At 41.0% G+C, this 22,435-nt stretch overlaps 8 protein-coding genes across 8 annotated transcripts; 6 read left to right on the top strand and 2 right to left on the bottom strand.

Annotated features, from left to right (window-relative positions):
• Positions 1-215: 215 nt before the first annotated feature.
• On the top strand, positions 216-9,086 carry FOA43_001618 (uncharacterized protein; the record flags this gene model as incomplete). The annotated part of the gene is made up of 4 exons (XM_038921930.1): positions 216-3,448; positions 4,221-6,359; positions 6,501-7,274; positions 8,012-9,086. The coding sequence occupies 4 exons, from the start codon at positions 216-218 to the stop codon at positions 9,084-9,086; spliced, it is 7,221 nt and encodes a 2,406-aa protein (XP_038777858.1).
• Positions 9,087-9,160: 74 nt separating this feature from the next.
• Positions 9,161-10,786, bottom strand: FOA43_001617 (uncharacterized protein; the record flags this gene model as incomplete). The annotated part of the gene is made up of 1 exon (XM_038921929.1): positions 9,161-10,786. One exon carries the CDS (start codon positions 10,784-10,786, stop codon positions 9,161-9,163), a length of 1,626 nt encoding a protein of 541 aa, XP_038777857.1.
• Positions 10,787-11,499: 713 nt separating this feature from the next.
• On the top strand, positions 11,500-12,561 carry FOA43_001616 (uncharacterized protein; the record flags this gene model as incomplete). The annotated part of the gene is made up of 1 exon (XM_038921928.1): positions 11,500-12,561. One exon carries the CDS (start codon positions 11,500-11,502, stop codon positions 12,559-12,561), a length of 1,062 nt encoding a protein of 353 aa, XP_038777856.1.
• A 57-nt stretch (positions 12,562-12,618) lies between these two features.
• FOA43_001615 (uncharacterized protein) lies at positions 12,619-13,476 on the bottom strand (the record flags this gene model as incomplete). The annotated part of the gene is made up of 1 exon (XM_038921927.1): positions 12,619-13,476. The coding sequence occupies one exon, from the start codon at positions 13,474-13,476 to the stop codon at positions 12,619-12,621; it is 858 nt and encodes a 285-aa protein (XP_038777855.1).
• Positions 13,477-14,853: 1,377 nt separating this feature from the next.
• On the top strand, positions 14,854-16,176 carry FOA43_001614 (uncharacterized protein; the record flags this gene model as incomplete). Its single annotated transcript, XM_038921926.1, has 1 exon — positions 14,854-16,176. One exon carries the CDS (start codon positions 14,854-14,856, stop codon positions 16,174-16,176), a length of 1,323 nt encoding a protein of 440 aa, XP_038777854.1.
• Positions 16,177-16,312: 136 nt separating this feature from the next.
• FOA43_001613 (uncharacterized protein) lies at positions 16,313-17,129 on the top strand (the record flags this gene model as incomplete). Its single annotated transcript, XM_038921925.1, has 2 exons — positions 16,313-16,318; positions 16,476-17,129. The coding sequence occupies 2 exons, from the start codon at positions 16,313-16,315 to the stop codon at positions 17,127-17,129; spliced, it is 660 nt and encodes a 219-aa protein (XP_038777853.1).
• A 497-nt stretch (positions 17,130-17,626) lies between these two features.
• Positions 17,627-19,252, top strand: FOA43_001612 (uncharacterized protein; the record flags this gene model as incomplete). Its single annotated transcript, XM_038921924.1, has 1 exon — positions 17,627-19,252. The coding sequence occupies one exon, from the start codon at positions 17,627-17,629 to the stop codon at positions 19,250-19,252; it is 1,626 nt and encodes a 541-aa protein (XP_038777852.1).
• Positions 19,253-20,848: 1,596 nt separating this feature from the next.
• Positions 20,849-22,423, top strand: FOA43_001611 (uncharacterized protein; the record flags this gene model as incomplete). The annotated part of the gene is made up of 1 exon (XM_038921923.1): positions 20,849-22,423. One exon carries the CDS (start codon positions 20,849-20,851, stop codon positions 22,421-22,423), a length of 1,575 nt encoding a protein of 524 aa, XP_038777851.1.
• Between the last annotated feature and the right edge of the window lie 12 nt (positions 22,424-22,435).

The raw sequence follows: 22,435 nt of genomic DNA, 5'->3' as shown, positions 1-22,435 counted from the left end.
ACTTTATTGAAGGTTTTCTGGGCTCAACCATTTCAGCATCGTATACAACGTTTTTGATCCTAGTGCCCCAATTGATCCATAAGCAAACTCTCAGTAGTATCTATAGGCCTCGAGAGACGTGACTACCAACGCCTGACTGGATCGAATAACTACCCTTCACTCACTTTCTTTAAAAAAAAAACTCCCTTCACCCCTTTTCATCTTGCTTGTGAGAAATGGAGGTGCAAATTCAGCAGGCTGTGGAGATTGCCTCCGGTTACACCAATGACAATACTTTGAAACAACAAGCATTGGACTTTATACAGCAGTTCAAGGCTTCTCCTGATGGATGGAAACACTGCATCACTCTTCTTGCCTCTTCCATTTCTGCCAAGGATGACTCTTCGATATCTTTGAATATGAAGTTCTTCATATTTCAAGTATTTGACGAGAGAATTCCGTTTCTCAGCGATGAAGAGAAAACGAATTTGAAAGACGCTGTTTTCGGCTATATAGAGGAGCTAATCTCCAAGGAAAAGGTGGAACCTGTGTTTCTTCGTAATGCAGCTGCCAAAACGCTTGGACTGTTGTTTGTCAACTGCACTTTATCGTGCTATCCTAATCTCATCAAGGAGCTATTATCTATGGCTACGCAGGATGGACATACTTTCAACGAGCTTGCTACAGATTACTATTTGAAGACGTTGGTGATTATTCATCAAGAAATTGGTGATCAAATGATTATTAGAGATAAGCAAACTACGGACAGAAACACTCTCTTGAAAGATTTCATTAGGGACAACGATATGGTATCGATGACCGAGTCTTGGAAACAGATTCTTCAACATTTCACTGACCCTGACGCTGCCATCGGCGACAAGGCCTTAGCCAGCGAAATAATTGACGGTGCACTAATGGCTATAGGCTTCTATTCCTCCTGGATAGAGGTCAACCTCATTTTGGACCAGCGATTTTTAACTATTTTCTACCAGTGCCTCACCAGTAATGATCAAAAAATACAGATCAGAACTGCTGGTACATTTGTTGACATCTTGCATAAAAAGATGCTTCCTTCAAAGAAGTTGGAGTTGATCAATTTTCTTAACTTGGGAACTTTTCTAAACCAGATGCAGTTCAACATCAAAAATCTGGACTTCAGTTTTACTCAATCGTTGGCAAAATTATGCGAACAATTGGGTTCCGAGTGTATTGAAGTCTTGGATAGAAGCAGCCACGACGAATTGAAATATGACGACTTTAGAAACATGGCCGTTGCTAATGTATTGGAAGTGATGCCACTTGTTTTTAGGTTTCTGGAGTACGGATATGATGATATATCTTTGGAAGTGTTTCCGTTTCTTTCCAATTATCTCTTGTTTTTGAAGAAAAATATCGTCAACGAGGATCTCGACTTTTCTGCTTTGAACAACGATCAAATCTTGACCACCTTATTGAAGAAGATTATCCTAAAAATGAAATATGACGAGGAGGATGATGGCGATGATGAAGAGAGTATAGAAATGTTTGATGAGGTAAGATCGAAGTTAACATCTTTTCAAGATTCTATCGTTATCATCAATGATATGTTGTCACTGGAAGTGATGATTGAAAGCATTAATGAGTTTTTGTTCCAACATCTGGGTGGGGATGGAGCCAAGGATGCTGATTGGAGGGATATTGAGTTGGGATTGTATCAGTTGACATATTATAGCGAACTATTGAGAAATAACATCATGAATCTACCAAAAACGATGATTAATGCCTCCAAACCATATTATGTGTTTAACGAAATGCTCTGTAAAGTGATTAAGAACTCAACAGATATTCTTCTAAGTCATCCCCTTATTCAATTGCTGTTCTTTGAGTTAATCATGAAACATTACACATTTTTCAGCAACTCAAACATTCAGGTGGAAGGTGTTGACAAATCAGAAATTCTTCTTAAGGTGCTGAAGATCTTTGCTTCCAACTTTGGTATCTTTAGTGAGAATTCTAAGGTGAAATACCGATCCTGGTATCTTTTCAGCAGGTTTATTAAATTGACACGGCCTCAGATTGACGATTTTGTCATTACAGAATTAACGGAAAGTTTAACACCACTCTTGCAATTTGATTTCGAGGTATCAGGGGACAAAAACCGCGGAGGCAACTTGCAGGATATTGATCTCACCTTGGTGGAAGAAAATGGAAGCTTTGAAAACCAATTATTTCTCCTAGAAGCCATTGGCGTACTAATCACATTGATGCACAGTCCTGAGGAGAGAATCAATATGGTACAGAATGTGTTACAGCCGCTTTTCAACAATCTAGAAAAATGCATCAATGGTTTGCATAAGCTCGACTTGGCCACCCTTCTTCAGGCTCATCACACTCTCGTCTCTGTTGGTACTATCATCAAGGGATTTGAAGGGCTTAATCCTAGTCAGTACACGGATAAATTTATAGAGATACTTCAACAGATTGCACAGGTGGTTTTAATCACACTTGAACAGTTTGACGATTACAACGTGGTCAGAGAAGCCTGCTCTTTTTGCATGGTAAGACTCTTCATTCTCTTGTCAAAGTTTGGTTCCACACATGTTGAGGTGCTACAGGATGTTCTATCGAAGTTCGTAAGCATTACGATAAACGGATTTGACAAGCGAAAGATGTCAGAAGTGGTAAACTTCATCAATTTTATAACACAGTTGTTCCATTATTGCAGTTCCATGGAACCAGTCTACTTACTTCTAAGCTCCCTTTTGGCTCCATTAATTGGCAAAGTGATGGAGAGAATTGAACTGGAAACTTCACGAGCTGGCGACGATTTTACCAAGAATGATATTCTAGACTTGCAAAAAGCACTCATGTCTTTGCTATCATCAATCTCGAATGATAATTTGAACTCGATGTGGTTGGCCAACGACGATAATAAGCAAATTCTTGTCACAGTGATCAATCTGATGTTGAGTTATATCTACAACTACTCAACTAACGATATCTCACTAGTCAAGAGGGCTATTGGAGAACTAAATGCTCTCAACCATGGATTAGGATTAGGTAAAGTAGTCGATATAGAAGACCACTTCAAGAATGACAACAACACCTTCGAGAAAGCAGGAGAACTGTTGGTAGCCAATTCAATTCTTATTAGTATCGAATTGACTTTCAAGCTCCAGAATAAGGAACTCCTCAAGGATGCGCAATTTAGAAATGGAGTTCTCTTGGAGATCTCACGACTATTGAAGACTGTGGCGTTCATCGGACATGATATTCCAGATACAAATACATTAAAAAAGGATAAGCCCAAGAGAAATGGACAAGCTGGACCACCAACTACTAATACACATAATGATATGACATGCCAACAGATAACCAATGCTTTGATCAATCAGTTGGGATACCCAGTGGATGCGGCAAATGAATTTGTTCAGCATTTAATTAGCAGTACGGACAGGCAATTTTCAAAGTATCTAATAGGATTAATAGGGTGAGTGAAGTAAGATGTTGTGGTAGGAAAAGATGGAAATAGCTTGTATGTAACGAATAATATACTAATGGTAAATGAAGAAACTGTTACCAATAATATGCAAGGTCCATGAAGAATTGAATAGAACCGAGTGATTACACCGTCAGGGTTACAGAATCCCTTTAAGCATTCCAACTCTCGGGTGAAACCCGGCAAGAGGGAAAAGGGAAGGAAAAAACGGCACGTCAAAAATGCGCAAAATAAAAAAAAAAGCTCAAAGAAAATGCGCAAAAGAAAGCCCGAAAAGAGCGGAAAAGAGCGCAAAAAAAAAGCACAAAAAAAGCACAAAAAGCTTATCAGACGAACTACCATATCTAACAGTCCCCACAGTTTCAAGTTACAGTGGTGGTATCGGATCGTTTATCGGGAATTTTTTTTTGATCCCTTCATACTTGTTGCTATTTTCTCTTTCTTATCGCATTCCCGACTTTTCAAACCTTGCCATGAGCATAATTGACCCTTTGGAACGTCTTCCATCATCATTGACACGAGAGGGCACTTCGTCTCTTGCGTCTGACAGTAGTACAAATGGGAATGGATCTTCTCATCGTTCTCAACCTGTTTCTCAGAAGGAATGCCCATCTGCTTATCAACTGTCCACGTTGTCTCAATCGTCTTCCATTTCCACCCTGTCCACATCATCACCTCCCTCTGTGTTGACAACACCAGATGATGTCCTCATATGCCATACGTCTTCCACGTCTACCATACTGGCGCTACCCGTTTCAAATAGTGATTCTGATATCGATGACGACGATGACGACGATGATAGTGATAACGACAACGATAACAATAAAAGCATCAGCACAATTAACAACTCTTTACCCAGAACAGCAGGTACTGCAAACAGTGCAAATACTGCAAGACTTCGTCATATAGTTGATACTACTCTCAGCAAACGGACGGGGTTCAAGCGTTCCAATTCCAGCTCACTTGAAAGTTCTGACAAGTCTCGTACAAAGCTTGACTTTGCATTCAGCGACTGTTTTATGAACAAAACGCAGCCTCCTCCTTCGTTTTTACACAGGCGACAGGGCAGCTCTGCTTCATCCCCAGCTACAATTACAACGCCTCGTCCTGTTTCTCTTTTTGCTTTTGAACCTTCTTCCAACTACTTCGATGATCACAGGTTTGTTCGACAGAGCCCTGCAGTTAAAATAGTGTCAACTGATGAGCTTATTCAGTTTCTTATATTGCACTATTCTATTCCTCTGCCTGATGTTGATACTGTATTTCCTTGGTTACATGGCATACATAGAAACAACCAGGCTCAGCTTCAATTCTTGGGAAGATCAATCACAGCCGAAACTAAATATACGAGCGCAGATGCCAATTCTTCCGAGTCTTCGCATTCTGAGCTTTTCACTCCTGAGACAACCGACAATCTTGAAGCTGATCTGGTAAGCTCTCGTGTTCCCAATGGCGTGCGAAATATCATGGTTGTTCGATCTTGTAATACCTGTGGCGAGGTATCTTCTGAGTACTCGGACATCATTGTCGAATCCACAGGACTTATTCGAGGCACTGTATCTGCTGACGACATTCTTATGTCTACCCAAGGTGTTCCTGACATGAAAATGTATCTCAAGTCAGTACTAGGTGACAAAAGTGAAGCGCTTGGATTGATCTCAATGGATACCATAGAGGATGACTGCAATCGTACAAAACTTTTACCAGTTTTCAAAGATATGGATCCCCAGTTTGGCGTTTCTCTTAGGAATTTCCACATCCAGGTTTCAAAGGTGAGTAATCTATCCGATTTAATAGTGTACTGCTTCAATGATGATCACAGCTTGTGCGTTGATGAGGCCACTGGAGATCATTCCCCATGCTTTGATTTCTCCTCAAAAAACTGCAAGTGCGTTTCTTTGTGCAGACTTCTTCACATTGCTCAGATAATATATGCTGATGAACATTTTGAAATGAACTCGGATCCGAAACTGGGCAGCAAAAGGTGCCCCTACAATACTTTTATGGTGAGAGATCCTTCGCAACAGAAAATGCATGAGGCAAATCTTCTTGCAATACCCGTGATGGATACCAAATCTTCTCTGAAGGCACCACAAGACCTTTGTTCGGAATACGACCTCAACGTATTCAATAATTGGGATTCTAATTACTTATATAGAGAACGCCTTGAGATCTCCAAGATGTCTACTGCTACTCCTATTTCAACTGGAAATGTATGGCTTGGAAACATAACAGATTTTGAATGTCTGCAAATCCGTCTTGGGAACGGTGAATCCTTTCCGCAGAATACTACATCGCGTCTTCCCTCTACACCGTTATACTGCGACCCCCAAAATACTGTTGTGACTCTCACAAAGCGAGATCTTGATCTGAAAAAGAAAGCCATTAGCGAGCTTGATGCTAAGCTTATTACTCTTCCAAAAACTAGATGGAGATTATTTGTCCACTGCTTTGAAGGAGCCACATTTCCAGAGCTTTCAGACTTAAAGGCCTTGTTTGAAAGTCACAATGAGCATATTGAACAGGTACAACTAGAATTTCCTCCTTCTGGCTCTTTTACGCTATCTGATATGTCTGAGAATGATATTTTAACTATTGTTAACATCTGCAAACTGTGCTATTATAGATGCAGCAAACACTTTCCTGCTCTTTTATACTGCTCTGACGGATACACCGAGACGTCACTTCTTACTATTTGTTTTGTCATGTATGCAGAACGGCTTCTTCTTGACGATGCCCTTATCAAATTGCATATGCATTATGGCCGACCATTTTTCATTTTTAGGACCGATTACCTCCTTTTAATGAAGTTAGAACCCATTCTGCATGGATTTTCTCCTTTGAACTCCGCTGAAAATGGTTCTGACGACTGCACATTTGAACAGGATGCTTCAAGAATCAGGTCTATTCTATTATCTCCCCATCAACGAATTAGCAAATCTGCAAGGAATAGAAGTGGTGACTCAGCAGGAAGCTTCACCACCAATACAGGACAACATGTAGTCCAACTGAGAGGGGCTAGTACTCGCACTGGTTCCCGCAGTGTTGGATGTAACGTGGACAGTCATTACAGAAGCTCTAGAAGATCGTCTACCGATGCCCAAAGTGATTCAGACAGCCCTCTTGAACCAGTTCTAGGTTCGTTACCTTCTCGAATTTTGCCTCACCTGTACCTCGGATCCCTTGCGCATGCATGCTGCCTTTCATTGCTTTCCACCCTTGGAATTAACTACATAATCAGCGTGGAAGAACATATTCCATGGATAGACAACCTAAAATACGATACCACGGTGACCGAATCCGGGTGCGAGGTTCTGAGCTTTAAATCCAACCAGAGGGACTTTCCGTCAGGCGACAACTGCCATGTCTCTCAAGTCATGCGTATCAACAATATCTGTGATGATGGTGTTGGTACTTTGACTACTACAATTAACGATGCGTTAGAGTTCTTGGACAAATGCTATCGTAATGGTGGTAGAGTACTCGTTCATTGCCAAGTTGGAGTCTCGCGGTCAGCCACTGTATGCATTGCAGAGGTGATGCGGAGATTAAACGTTAGTCTTCCAAGAGCTTATATGTTTGTCAGGGTTCGTAGACTGAACGTAATCATTCAACCCAACTTGAAGCTGATGTACGAGCTTTTCAAATGGGAGGAGGCATTTGTCAGATCCAAAGATTTAAAAGCCATACAGTCGCAGCGCCGCCACAGATACAGCAGCAACTCGTCATCGCTGTCTTCAGCAGCCTCAGGATCAATATTTACTGCCGGCGGCCTAAGCGAACGATCATCTATATCGACTTTTGGTGGTTCTGCGAAGTCCCGAATGGGATCCGTAATAGGAAATATAACCGAAGAGCCATCAAACGAGGTGTCCATCCAGTCAAATTCAGATTCTGAGGCTGCTTCAATTGGTACAATCATACCAGCAGCAACAACAGCTTCCTCTACACCAACCCCAACAGTTGCCACAACAACAAATTTAGCTACAGAAACATCAACAGCATCTCCGACAGATAAAGCGAACAACATTCTGCCCTTGGATCTGAGTTCCTCGGATCCAATCATCAGCAACACACCGGATTTTTTCAGAGAAGTTGATTGGTGTATACTATGTCGAGAGATATTCAACTTGAATAGAGCCTATATCAAACCGGTATACTAAACTTTACATGTTTCTTTGCTATCACGAATCACTTATTTTTTCCCCCCTTAGTACCATTTTATAACTGCTATATTTTTGCTTCTACAATACAACTTTTCTTTGATATCAAATGAAGTGGACAGTTCTTTAGGATCGCTTCAAGTTACCGAGACAGGCTTCCCCGATCTCACTTACACACTTTCGATTTCCGAATCGGGAACAAGCTTTTGAGCTCTCGAGACCCTGAAAAAGAAAGAAAAGCTTATCAGTGGCACAGTGGTGGCATTTTGACGCAGAGAAATCAATCAATCCATCGTCCTAGCAAAGGTATAAATAGGAATCACATTAATTCCCCCTTTTCTTTTACACGCCACCGTTTCTGCTTTCTTTCTGCTCCATTTGTAATGGCCAGAATTGTCGTCGTTGGTGCGGGTGTGGTGGGTCTCACCACTGCTCTCGAGCTTTTGAACCAACCAGGAGCCAATCACAGAGTGACAGTGGTTGCATCACAAATTCCTACAGATTTCCAATTCTCATCCAACTATACGAGTCCTTTTGCGGGTGCAAATTGGATGTCTTTTGCTGCTCATGATGACATAAGACAACAAAATATCGATGCCGTCGGTTATAGAAGATTCAAGCAACTGGCCCGCACTAGACCTGAATCCGGGGTGAAGGAAAGAGTCAATTACGTCTATATTACCAATGAGAAATTTGCCGCTGGTGGTAATATCATTGACCTTCCATGGTTCAGTGAACTCAAAGATCTAAATTTGAAGCTTGTGCCTGACTATGACCATTCTAAGTTCAGCTATGCTTATAAGTTTGATGGCTTCGTTATTTCTACAACATACTACTTGGGCTTTCTTTGGAGCGAGTGCGCCAAGACAGGACGTTTTGATTTGCAGAGAAAGACGATTAACAAATTGCAAGATGCCTTTAACTTGCATGCTGACGGCGTTAGAGCCGATTTGGTTGTCAACTGCTCCGGCCTAAGGGCTCGTGAGTTGGTTCCAGACTCTGCTGTTTATGGAGTGAGAGGCGTCACTTTATTGGCTGATAACAACATCAATTTGAAAGATGTAATGGTGGTGGAGACCAATGAAAAAGGCTTTTCAGATGAGGAATTGTACATCATGCCTAGAAAAGAGGGTGGATTGGTAATTGGCGGTTGTTTCCAGGTCAACAACGAAATGGAAAAGACAGCCAGCGACGAGCAGGTGCAAAGAATATTAGGTAGGGCACGGAAGTACTTGCCTAATTTAAACTGGAAGAAGTTTGATATCTTCAGAAAGCAGGTCGGCTTTAGGCCTTTCAGAAAGGGAGGACTTAGAATTGAGGCCGATCCCTCGCTCCATGGTGTGATCCATTGTTATGGGCATGGAGGTGCCGGATACCAGGCTTCATGGGGTTCAGCAGTCGAGGTGGTGAAACTAGCCAACAACTATTTGACAAGTCAGAAAAATACGGCTTATCCACATTTATAAGATCATTAAATATTATTCTTAATAGTACAATTCCGTCAGAAACATATAAGTAACAGGTGAGAGGTTGCTTTCTTTCAATCTGTCTTCACCGATGTGTAAATTGTATAGACAAACCATGTAGAGGTCATCAAACCAATCGAGCCGCAAGCCACCGATATGATGACATTGAGCATTAAGGAGTAGGTGAGATAAAGCAATGGCGATACGGCATCAACCATTTTCATTCTGAAAAGATAATTGAAGCTGTATATCACAAGATAAAGGAATATGGAGCAAGAGCAAGTACCGAACGATTTCCACTGCCAATTATGAGAGTCACCGGAATTGAGGCGAAGATATGTAGTGATTATAGAGATCTCAGTAATCACAACACATAGTAACACAGTTGTTAACAACAAGAACCCGTACATCGAGCGTGCAGAAGTGCTGTCAATCCACAATGAATTGTATACAAACACAATTTCGACAAAGATGATACCAAAGGGGAAGAAACCGCAAATAGGGAGACTATACTGCCATCTGTTATACCATGGTGGCCTTGACATGTTTGCTTTAAAGTTTGATGGCAATTCCGTGGGGGGCAATGTTTTATTAGGAATCAAAAGAGACAATACATTAACCTTGAGAGACAAGCAACCGCCAAGAATGCTGATAGGTACTTGTAGAAGCACATAGATGCCCATAAGTGCCAAGATGGTACTAAGTTGTAAAGCTCGAGAAGACTGCTTTTCATACGTGAGCAGGTTGCAAACAATCAAAACACAGAAACATAATGCAGAAAGAACACTTCCACTGAGAAAGGATATCCAGATAGCCTTAACCAAGGTATATTTGGCAGAGAAGAAGCGGTAAAACTGAACACTAGAGAAGCCGGCGAAGAATCCGGCAAATACGAACAATGTCATAGCAACCGAGATGACCGATTCGGTAGGAGGGGACATGTGCGTTGAGAGAAGTACGCAAATCCCTGCAATGGTAAATAAAAGTTGAATACCTGTACCTGCGAGAACGCAGAGGTGAGAAATCCTGGTTGGCTGCACAAAAATGTCATCTGCAACAGCTTCCCAGTTACGCTGCTGCTGGCGTAACTCAGAATGAAGCGTCTTCATAAGAACCAAAGCAGCAAAGATTGAGAGGAAAGAGACCAAGACCAAGGAGTTGATTATGGCAAACCAATGCATCCTGTCGTCAGCTGCGCCATCACCCGGGGTAATGTAGAGACTATAGCGATCTTCATATTTAACGGAAGGATCTTCACGCCAGTACACAGAATAAGTGAATGGAATCACTGTATCGTCCTTTTTGTTTGGATCCAGTGCCAAGTTGGAGAAATCATGGGATGCACCAGGACAACTGGCATCAGAAACAGATCTCGGATAGACCTCGAAGCCGACAATTGATTTGGAATGCCTTCCACCACTCCAACGGACGACGATCATAACATGATTATGAAGATATGAGACGCCATCTTCGACAAATCCGAGAGAAAAGCCTGCTACATAGCATTTCCGTACAGGTTCTTTGCCAGTCTTAGGCTTAATAAGAGTAGTAGCTCCAGGAAGACCGTCTATCAACCAATTGACCGTATAATCTTGCTCAATCAGGTCAGAAGCAACTTTGACTGCTTCAGGTTTGGTGGTCCGATCACACAAACGGATACAAGGCTGATCGACACCAAACTGGAGCTGATAATCAGACATCCAGAGTCGATCACCGTTGAGTACCTCACCTAATGACAACTGAACAGGACGTGTTTCAGGTTTTGGAGGACAAACAAAGGGAAGATGATAATAAGCATAGGGTGATTGAGTTTTATCAGAGTCCACGGTATTGACCAGCAGATCAACACGATCCCCTTCTTCAAAGTAGGATCTCTCCCAAGGAGAACGCCAATTATGAGGAAGCAACTCCTTTAGATCCAGGGCCAGTGCAGAAGAAAGGAGAACAAAAAGGAAGATTAGCGTCATGCAAAAGATAAGGTGAAGGAAACACAGAAACGATGCAGACGGTTATTTGCATTTAGTAACGACAGAAGAGCCGAACGATATCGGCTAAATGAGGAGGATTTTTCTTCCTTCAAATTTTTTGTACCCCGGTTCCAGGCTCAGTTCTATGGAAGGTGAGAATAGTATGGGAGTGACCGGAAGAATAGAAGGGAAGGAACTGGGATATAAATGTCGATCGGAATAATAATAGTAGGCCTTCTGAGGTGCTGTAGCAGTGATAACACTGGAAAAATATGGCCTTAATACCTTGACCCCATCGATTTCCAGTTTCTTCTTGTAACATTAATTTTAACGGTGGTAGTTAGACTTTTCAGGGTAGAGACGAACATTGCCAATTCGAGCTTGAGGACTGGTATTTGCTTTAATCCGTATTTGAACCTAATATTTTCCCATTTTACCGACTAATCATGGATGAAAAAGCGTATGCTTTGTCACAAGGAGACCAGATCTTGGATCAGCTCCGGCAGTACGATGAGAAGAAACACGGAAATCACATGTTCCGCAACAAAAGCTCTGACTCTCAGCTTAACTTGAGATTTCCTACACAAATAGCAAGAATTCCGTTGAACAGATCTAGAAATGCCAGCGTAAGCAGTAGGTTATCTGAGAAATTACGGGAAAGCACACGAGCTGGCGAAGACGAGGATAATGGTGAACCTTCGAGAATCGATACGGCGAAGTACGAGGATAACAGTACTTCTACAGCTACTGCCTGTTCCACCAGGGCACTGGATATGAACGAAGGAGATTTGAACAACGAACTACTAAATTCCCAGCTTAATCTATTGAGACTATCAAGAAGTGGGCGGGCAAGAAGAGGATCGAAGGATGGAGATGGAAGGAACAAGTTGGACTTGAACGAGCTTCTGCCTACTCAAGAGTATACGTCCTTGAAGATCGAAGACATTAAACCACGGTATGTCCCACCAATCAATTTTGCCATAGTAGAGAGCGAGTTGTATCGATCTGGTCATCCTCAACCTATCAACTTTCTGTTCTTGAAAACGTTGAGACTCAAGACGATCATCTATCTTGGTGATAAAGAAGACAACTATGATTATTACAGGTGGATTAAGGATAATGGGATCAGCTTCAAGTTTTTCAAGATGAAAGAAGTTGGTAGAGCAGGCTATAATCACGCTGCTGACGGAGAGCATGCCATCGCCCACAGTCAGACCGTGATGAACTCCGTTCTCAATCTTATGTTGAATAGAGACAACTATCCGATGCTTATCCACTCAAATAAGGGTAAGCACCGTGTAGGTGTACTAGTAGGTTTGGTGAGAGCCTACTTACAAGGATGGACACTGAGTGGAGCCTTTGATGAATACGGTAAATTCAGTCATGAGAAAGGAGACTACGATTTAGAGTTTGTGGAGATGTTCCAGCCGAAACTCAAAGTGGATCCATCGAAGAAACCGGAGTTTGTCAAAGTTGGAGATAGAACAACAGCATGTAGTAGTAATTAAAAGTCAAATATATGATTCAGAAAGAGAGAGACACATTATATACTCGTCATACTTCGCTTAGGCGCTAAAGGACAAGGAAAGACCCAACTTGTGAGCAGACTCACCTAGTTTCAAAGTGTCAAAGGCACCGCCGAAGCCCAATTTGATGCCGGGTCTGAGCAACTGCTGGTAAGACAAGGCAAGAATACCAGAGTCAGCGATCTTAGCCTTGAGGAAGGCAGAGTCATCGAGTTGGTATTTGGTACCAACCTCAATGGCAACAGCATTTGCACCGGAAGCACCCTTTGAGTCATAGGTACCCTTAGCACCGACTTCAATAGCCGGAGAAACCTTGTGGTAGTAACCAGCCGAAAAGACAGACAAACTGTTGGCGGCAATGAGAGATAGGGAGTAAGAAGAAGCCTTGTAACCGACAGCAGTAGAGTAGCCAGTCAAAGCGGCAGCTTTAACATCGTAAGAAAGAGCACCACCGACAGTGAAACCATCCTGACCAACGGTAAAGTCACCAGAAAAGACAGGGCCCTTCAACAAATCAACAAAAGCTCTGGCATTAAGAGAAGGCTGAGCAAAATACAAGTTGAACTTAGCAGATCTGGAAGCACCTGGAACAAGCGAGGTGACCAACTCGGCCTTTAGACCAGGAGTTAGGGCATCAGCCAATTCAACCTTGGTGTTCAAAGCATTGGCAGTAGTCCAGCCCTGAGTTAAGGACAAACCAGTACCCTTGTCAGCGTACTTGGTCTCCAAAGAAGCAGAAGTCTTTGAATCAGGAGAAACACTACCCTTGGTAGTAAAAGCAACACCATTTGGAGCAAAGGTCTTCAAATCGAGGGCCACTGGAGTGAAGTGGAAGAACTCCTTGTTAAGAACATCGTTAGTTGGTTTGGCGATATCAGAGAATGCCGGAGGAGCCATTTTTAGAAGCGAATAGGTTTAATTGACCGTGTGACAAAAGAAGGGAGAAACGGGGAAAATAAAGAAACGATGAAACCAAAGTTGAACAAAAAAAAGTGAAATTAAAAGTAAACAGGCATACTTTTACCGTGGCTTTTTCGGCATCAAAAAAATTACAAAGAGATCCGTCCATCCATCCACTCAATGCTTCCCAAATTTGGTTTGATTTCAATGATTTGGACTTTTTCCAGATTTTAACAATATCATCCCGTCTTCAGTGGCACAGCCACCGGGTACAGCAACGTCGCAGCCACTCTTCCCGGGAATTTTGAGCTTCCGCGAAACTCAGTTTGCGGGGAATCTCTGACGAAGGAACGCGAAGCGGGCCAACAAAAAAAAAGATTGGTCTGGATGGATATGGGGTCAGAGCGCGATTGGTTGAGGTTGGTCCCCTCCGATGTGAATCCTCGGGACACGTTTTAGGAAACTTATTAGTGCTGAAATGAACCCGGATCAATTAAAACGCGATTCTGAGTAGGATCTCAAATGTATGCAGTCATGAGATAACTCGGTTGCAATTTAAAAACGACGACAACGACAACAACAACAACAACAAAAGATATAGGGTATCTGCACCATCCGTAAACATAAACCCCGTAGATACCCGTATACAGTCGTTTGCATTTTCCCCATATCGGTTGGGTCAATACCAATTTTGAAGGAAGAAGTAAACGAAGAAATTCCAAGGATCCTTGATTCGCCGCTTTTTTACCAGTAATATTTCGGTCGGCATAATTCATGGGGTAAAAAAGAAAGCAAGTGAATGTAAACATTGCAGTTGCATTGATGGTGAAAGGTGTGAGGATAGTTCGATAAGGTATCGATGGAAGTCAATTAGACAAGTCCTCAAAATTAACTCTGTCAATCACATCCGTACACATGAAAATGAATTATGGGGAAACGGATTCTCCAGAAAGGGAATATCATCGAATCCATCGATCTTGGCGCGCACAGATTCGGACAGTCGTGCATGAATGCACTTCATATTTCCCGATCAAGGAGCATTTTTGGGAGCTGTTGCGGATGGGTTATCTCACTTCTTACTGTAATTTCTTGTATTAGTTGAACATTGCAAACCTAAGCTAGGTGACCTGACATCTGAGCAAATATAACTAACACCAGTTTACTCCAACTTCTTTTTTTGTGGTTTGCAGGAGCCACAGTCCCTGTCTTGGCAGTACAGAAGCCACTACCTCCACATTTATTAAAAACTCATGAAGAGTGTAATTAAGCTGATTAGTAAGATACCCCGGTCAAAGCAACTATAAATACCTGAAGCTATAATAATAAGAACATATAATTCTTAGTACTTTCTCGTTTCTCATCGATATTCAAGCCATGAGTTCTGCTAAAGTTGCCACCCTTACTTCTATTAAAAAGGAATCCAGTATCTCCAGGGAAGCTAAAAAAGAACTCCCTCTAGATCTTCAGATTGAGAAACTCATTAGGTCGGATGCACACGTCAGCATTACCAGATCTATTAAGAACCCTTCACTTTCCACAGGCGCCGACAAATCAGGCCTGGCAATTCTTCCTGAAAACTCGAAAAAGAGACTAGTTGAAGGAGGGATAGACATCTCTAAAGGCTACCCACAGGTTCCTGATAGAGCTAAAATCCCAGTCTATGTCGATCAAGCACATGCTATTCGAGACTATGACATGCCTTATATCGAAAGAGGAAAGAATGCCGATCCCGAGAAAAAAGCATTGCTCAGTGCAGCTAAAGAGGTTAAAGATCTTACCACCCATATTGGCACGGAGATTGTTGGTTTACAGTTGGCTGATTTGACTGATAAGCAGAAAGATGAATTGGCTCTCTTGATTGAAGAAAGAGGTGTTGTCTTTTTCAGAAACCAGAAATTGCCTCCAAAAACTCAAAGAGATTTAGGTGAATACTGGGGAAATGTTGAAGTTCATCCTCAGGTTCCACAAGTTCCTGGTCTACCCGGAATTACTGTCATCTGGAATGATTATCTTCAGACTAAGGGTATGAATATAAATTTCAAGAATTGCAACAACGGCAATTTTGATATTGTCAGATATGGTTCTGTCGGTAACCAAACATGGCACACCGATTTAGTTCACGAAAGACAACCTGCTGGTATTACGCATCTTCATTTGGACACAGTTCCAGATACTGGTGGGGATACTCTCTGGGCTTCTGGTTATGGTGCTTATGATAAATTGTCTGAAGAAATGAAGAAGTTTTTGGATGGTAAAAAGGCTGTTTTTGTGTCTGCCCATTCCTATTTGAATAGGGACGATCCGTTTGGCCCTCCGCAACAAGTAGAAAGGATTCATCCATTAGTTAGAACTCATCCTGCAACTGGATGGAAGTTCTTGTTTGTTAACCGTTCCATGACCAAAAGAATCGTTGGCTTGACACCTGTAGAATCAGATGTCATTTTGAACTACTTATTTGATGTCTACGAGAAGAATGCCGACATTCAGGTGAGATTTAACTGGAAATCGGATCCTGGCTATGGTACTTCTGCTATTTGGGATAACCGATCATCTCAACACAGAAATGTGTGGGACAACGAAGGAAAAGTTCCTAGACATGGTACAAGAGTCACATCTTTGGCTGAAATTCCATATTTTGACCCTAAATCAAGGTCTCAAAGGGAATCACTAGGTCTTCCAATTACAAAAGAAGATTAATACCTATAATTGAATGAAGCTTACTGTGGCGTTGCCAGATACATCTAATATTTAAACTGTACTTTCCTCTCTATAACATCAATTCTTATGATAATTGCAGGTGCAAAGACTTCTTTTCCAACTTATTTTATAGGACATGGAGGTGTTCAAATGCTTTCCAGTGAAGACAAGAAATTTGACCACTACCGAAGGCAGCTTGGGGAAATAGGTGAAGAGATTCAGCAGCTTAAGCCTAATTTTTATTGAATGTCAAAGAAAAACCAAAAGTAAGATTTGATTATAAGTATAAATACTAACAGAGCTGGTATGAATATATATTCAAACATCATGGAAACAATGAATATGCTTTGGAAATCAAGGATACCCTACAAAGACAAGAAATTAAAGTTGAGGAAATAGAAATTGATACTGACCATGGAGTCTGGGTTCCAGGAAAGTTGATGTTTCCTCAAGAAGCCACCGAAGAAACCGGCATTCCTATCATCAGCCTCTCCACTCTAAAGACAACCAGAGAGAACACTGCTTCTAATGTTCGACTAGGCAAAGTTATACAAAAATTAGGGAATAAAGGCTATGTCATTATAACCCTTAGCATGCTTGTTCACAACTTGGATCTCTCCAAAGCTGCTCGTACGATTCAAAACCTTCAAAAATTCTACTGTTCTAATAATATCTTGAAACCACACTTTGAGGCTGATTTCACCGAACAAGTTGAGAGATTGCTTACCAATGAAAATAACGAGGAGCGAGTTCACGTCATCGTCGGTTACCAGAATGGAACTAATGCAGACTTCAACTACTCACACCCTACTTTAAAGCATTTCAGCCCATTTCTTGTTTTTTTGGGAACAGCCACCAATAATGACAAGGCAGTAGTTTATCCAACCAATGGATTCACTCCAGGGATAAGTTACGCCAACTTTAAGTATGCTGCAGTTCAAACCAATCATTGAGAGACATATTTTTAGGTTTCCTTCTTGATGAAGAGTACACTGTGTGACTGTGGCTCGACTGTATCTTCCGATAAGGATAGGTAGTTGTGAGGCTTTTTTTTTCATTCAAGTATATTATCAATGTGACAGGAGGATTAGTGAAACATGCGATCGACATTTGATTGTTGAATGTAGCTTTAGTACTAATTATTTATAGATCATTTGATCGAAAGGAATGAAATAACTTGCCACATCTTTTGATTCCACTCATCGAGGTGACATAGTTATATGAGGAAGGCGAGATCTCGAATTCATTTCCTCAACATCTGAATTGGGTGTACCTGAGACTGTGGTGGGTCAGATAAGCGGTTTGCGTTTAGTTTAGTTATCCAAATGGCAGGCACTTTGAGTTGTGGCACACAAACTAGGATGATATAAAAGGCATACAAAATGACCATAATTCCTCTGAAAGAAGTAAAGAGTAACATCCTTAAAGCCCATTCAGAGAATATTTAGCCATGACAGTTAAAACTTTCCTTCATGATACGTGGGAAGTATTGAAAATCCCAGATACAAAGACTTTCAAAACTGAGTACATTAACCCAAATATTGACAGGGAGAGGAAGCAACGTAAAGTGGTCAATGGAATACGGAAAAATAGCTTTCTTCAAGCTTTCAATCTCTATCCTTCATACTACAGCGCATATGAACGGAAGTTTCTCCTGAAGTTTGACGTGTCCGTGTTGCTCTTTTTAGGAGCATCATTTTACACCAAATATCTTGACAATACAAACATTGGTTCTGCTTATGTGTCTGGTATGCAACAGGATATAAATATAACCGGAAATGAATTGAACTACTTTAACACCATGTATACCATAGGATATGCTCTTTTCCAGATTCCCATCACTTTGTTAGTCACAAAGCCTCAATTTTCCAGATACTTATTGATTACTTGTGAGCTAATATGGGGTGTTTTAACTCTTTCAAATGGATTTGTTCATAATTCTCAGCAGGTCTATGTTATACGGTTCTTTATTGGAGTCAGCGAGGCTTGCTCTTTTCCAGCTACATATGTGATTTTTAGTAGTTTCTTAACTGACGAAGAACTTTTCACTAGGGCCGGAATATATGGAGCTTTTGCTGTTGCAGGTTCTGCCAGCAGTGGCGTCTTACAAACCAGGGCTCGTGAGAGTCTTTCTGGAGTTTGCGGTTTGGAAGGATGGAGATGGCAATTCATCATCGACGGTCTCATCACCTTTGGTGTCGTTTTGTACGGATTATTTTTGTTCCCTGGTATTCCAACTGCTTGCAAGAAGTTTGGTCTTTTCACAGAAGATGATATGATTTTTGCGAGAAAAAGAATGGACAAGAAGTTAGCTGTTCCTCAAAAGTTCACAAAGAAATCCATAAAGGAGACCCTTACCACCTGGCAGTTCTATGTTTGCACTTTAATGTGGACTTTCCATCATTCCTCCTACTATAGCAACGGAAACAAGCTCTATATGAAGTCCAAGCCAAACTTGTATACGACGTCCCAGGTCACTAATTGGGATACCTACATGTATCTTCTCGGTATTCCAATGGCCACTTTTATTTCTCCATTAACAGAATGGATAAGCAAACTTATAGTGGTAAATGTGGTTATGGTAACGGCATACTATGCATGTGCTGTTCTTGTGGTATGGAATGTTCCTAATAGTCTACTCATTTCTGCTTTCTTCGTGCAAAGAGTCTTTATTGATGGACTTTCACAAGTCTTCTTTGCATGGTCAGCTACACTATGCAAGGATAATGTGGAGAAGAAAGCGTTGGTGTTAGGATTTATGCAGGCTTTCTCCTATGCAACAAATGCTTGGGTCATTCCTATACAGTATAACATAAAGGACTCCCCCAGGTTTCGATCGGGATATATTGCTAACATCGTGATTGTGCTCATGACAAATGTGATGTTCATGATATGCTGGGTTCTAGCTCATTATGACAAGAAATTGATTCCCAGATTTGCTGGTACTAGACACCTCAATACTAGAGGCAACATTAGAACTTTCGACCAGGATGAGTATGGTGATGAAAGAGCAAGCGATACCTCTAAAGGGGTTGTTACTGAAACAGTGAGAATTCTGGAGAAGGACGAAGTTTGAACCAAAGTATTCATTTATTCAAAATAAATAAGTAGCACCTCCAGTTTTGGAGGCTAACATTTTATTTCTGATCGGGTAATACACGTTGACATAACACCGTACTTTCTGTGGATCAAATAAATTCTGGAAAGCTGGCTTCATCAAGAGTCGTTCTAACATCATTTGGTGGTGGACCCTTGTTCTTGGCAAAATCAATGATATTTTTAAGGTCTAACCTTTGGGACAAGTTTCTGCTCAAGAAATGACCTCTGCAGTCGCAGCGATGTGAATAACAGACAGACTACAGACTTTTCTACTTTCCTCCGGTTGCAATTTTCCAACCATCATGTGTTCACTCTTTGATTCACTTTCGCAACATTTAACTCTCCTGCCAAAATTTGGACTGGTATAATAAGGTCCTGGAGTATCATTAATTGTAGGTCTGGCATTTCTTTTTTGATGCCACAATTTACTTAATGGACTTGTAATCATCTCTCACCCCCACCCACCCCCTATTGTCTTTTCTTTTTTCGCTCCTCGAGGCCTCGAAAGCTGCACGAAAGAAATTTAGTGAATATTGAAATCATGGATATGGATGATATGGTAACTTATATTGAATGTGGGGCTTTATTTTTTAGTCTAACACCTGCATCAACTTACAAAACAGGACCTAAAATATAACATCATTCCAGAAATCTGCAGTTGGAAGTGGGAGAAAACACTTTGACAACTATCTTGCAAAGCTCCGGCTCCTATGGACCCTGATTTCTCAGTCCCGCCGGAGGTGAATCGGAAGAAGAAAAAAACCCTTTCAAGTTTGATGTGGCCATTTTCTTCTTCCTATGCGATTTGACGTATGCTAAGAACCTGAATAGTGCCAATATCGGCAATACGTACGTTTCTGGTATAAAATATGATTGATGTCCACGCTGTAGGAAATGAGTTAAATATTTTCAATATAATGTTTTCTATAGGCTATGCCTTATTTCAAGTGCCTATTACTATATTGATCACCAAATCCCAACATTGCAGGTATCGACTTTGATGAATCCTTTTGTTGTTAATTCACAAAAGATTTACACCATTAGATTCATGTTGGGTGTTACGGGGGCTTGCTTATTTTTTTGCTACTTACATTATTATGAGCAGTTACTTATAAAATACCTAGCTTTCCACTCGTGCTGGTATTTGTGGAACAATAGGAACATTGGGGACTGCTACAACCAGCATTTTACAGACTAGGAGGAGACGGCAGTCAACAAGCTCTTCTAATGAAAAAGGACTTTCTTTTTGACCGGCACACTCAAGGTATCTCTCCCTACTCATGAAAGAAACTTGTGCTTTCACACCTAAAATTTAATACTGATTGATGGATTTATATACCAAAATGCAGATACCACTGCTTATTTTTTATGACATATTTTTCAAAGATAGCTAGATGCCGCTCCGAACTAGGTGTGGCATTTGATCAATTAAAAATTATTCTACCATGGCTGAAGCACTTTCTCACTCACGGCTAACATTCTTATTTTCCTAAGCGAACTACGAAAGTATAAATACCCCAAGGTGTACGCCTCAGAATCGGGGAACAAAACGAGTATATAATGCATATAGAATATGACTAAAAATAACCCTCTTAAAATTAATTCTATCGCCGTGATTGGCGGAGGACCATCAGGAATAACTAGTCTTTATGACTTGACTAGAGCCTTGAAGAATGGACACTCTTTATATGGAGTTAAAGATATTCACGATTATGAGACATCTAAAAGGACTGCTTTTGATGAAGTAGTCCTATTTGAAAGAAATAGTGATGTTGGCGGAGTTTGGTGTCGTTCAGAAAGGGGAATGAAAAATGAGGATCCTGAACTACCAGACTTCTCAATTAGTCCAAATTACGAGGATCCGGAACAGATTTTCGTTAAAGCACCAATCAGCAAAAAATTAGATACTCAATTGAATAATTCTAGCTTTAAAGATCCAGTTTTTGTTACTAAAAAGGAAAAACAGCCTGAGGATAAATATCAATGGAGGTCGTCCGCTGCTTATGAACATCTTTTCACCAACGTTCCCAATAAATATATGTCATTCTCTTATAAGAGTGCAAAACAACTATCAAAAAATTATAAGCAAGCATCAGTGTTTGAATCGGCAGACGAGGTTGGAGACTATTTGAATCAGATTGTGGAGGAGAATAACTTGAAAAAAAACATTAGATTCAATTCTAATGTGGAAAGAATCCTTAAATTGGAAAACGGACAATGGGAGGTCACTGTGAGAGTCACCGAGAGCCAAATTGGCACTAGCAACCTTGCGGATAGGTGGTACAAACAGACTTTCGATGCTGTAGTTATTGCTAACGGTAAGACGATTCCAATAATTCCTCGTTTCAAGAACCTCGAGGAATTTACCAGGAAGACTAGAGGAAAGACTTATGTGACTTCAGCAAAGGCAATTAAGGATCCTAAGATCTTGAAAGATGCCAAAAAGATTTTATTTATTGGCTCTTCGGTTTCTGCAATTGACCTTATTCAATATGCGTTTCCCAGAAGTATTGAAAAGCCATCAGTGTTCATTTCAAGAAGAAGTGAAGCTAAGCTAGGTCACGACTGGGTCGAATTTTGCTCTCATTCAAAAGGGATTGTGAACAAACCAGAAGTTGAAGAATTTTTACCTGAAAATCAAGGGGTTCGTTTTAAAGACGGTACACAAGAAAGCGAATTCGATGTGGTTATATTTGCTACCGGTTATCATATATATTATCCATTTCTAGAGAAAGAATATGTTTTGAAGCATCAAAAATTGCTCAAGTTCTTTCTATACACTTTTTCCATCGAGGATCCGTCTTTAGCATTAATTGGAAACACTTATGCTGTCTTCTTCTTTAACAGAGTCGAGTGTCAGGCAGCTGCGCTTGCGGGTGTTTGGTCTGGTAGTAAGGAGCTTCCATCTAAAGAAGAACAAGTCGAATGGTATAAGTCTGATTTTGGCCAGAAACTGTTGACATACCATGTGAAAGAACGGTTTATGGATCCATTGATCAGCTACGCCTTACAAGATAGACCACATCCATTTAATACCAAGGACACGGAGGAACACGTTGCTGAGATCAGCCAGGGAAGGAGAATATTGGAGGGATTATTTCAAGATATAAGGACCGGAAAAGTTGATCCACTAACAATTGTTAATTAGTAGATTGTATCT

The sequence above is a fragment of the Brettanomyces nanus genome, chromosome 1, assembly GCF_011074865.1.
Source record: "Brettanomyces nanus chromosome 1, complete sequence".
Taxonomy (NCBI): Eukaryota; Fungi; Ascomycota; class Pichiomycetes; order Pichiales; family Pichiaceae; genus Brettanomyces; species Brettanomyces nanus.
Note: the sequence above shows the minus strand (reverse complement) of the source record. Positions and strands in the feature narration are given on the sequence as shown.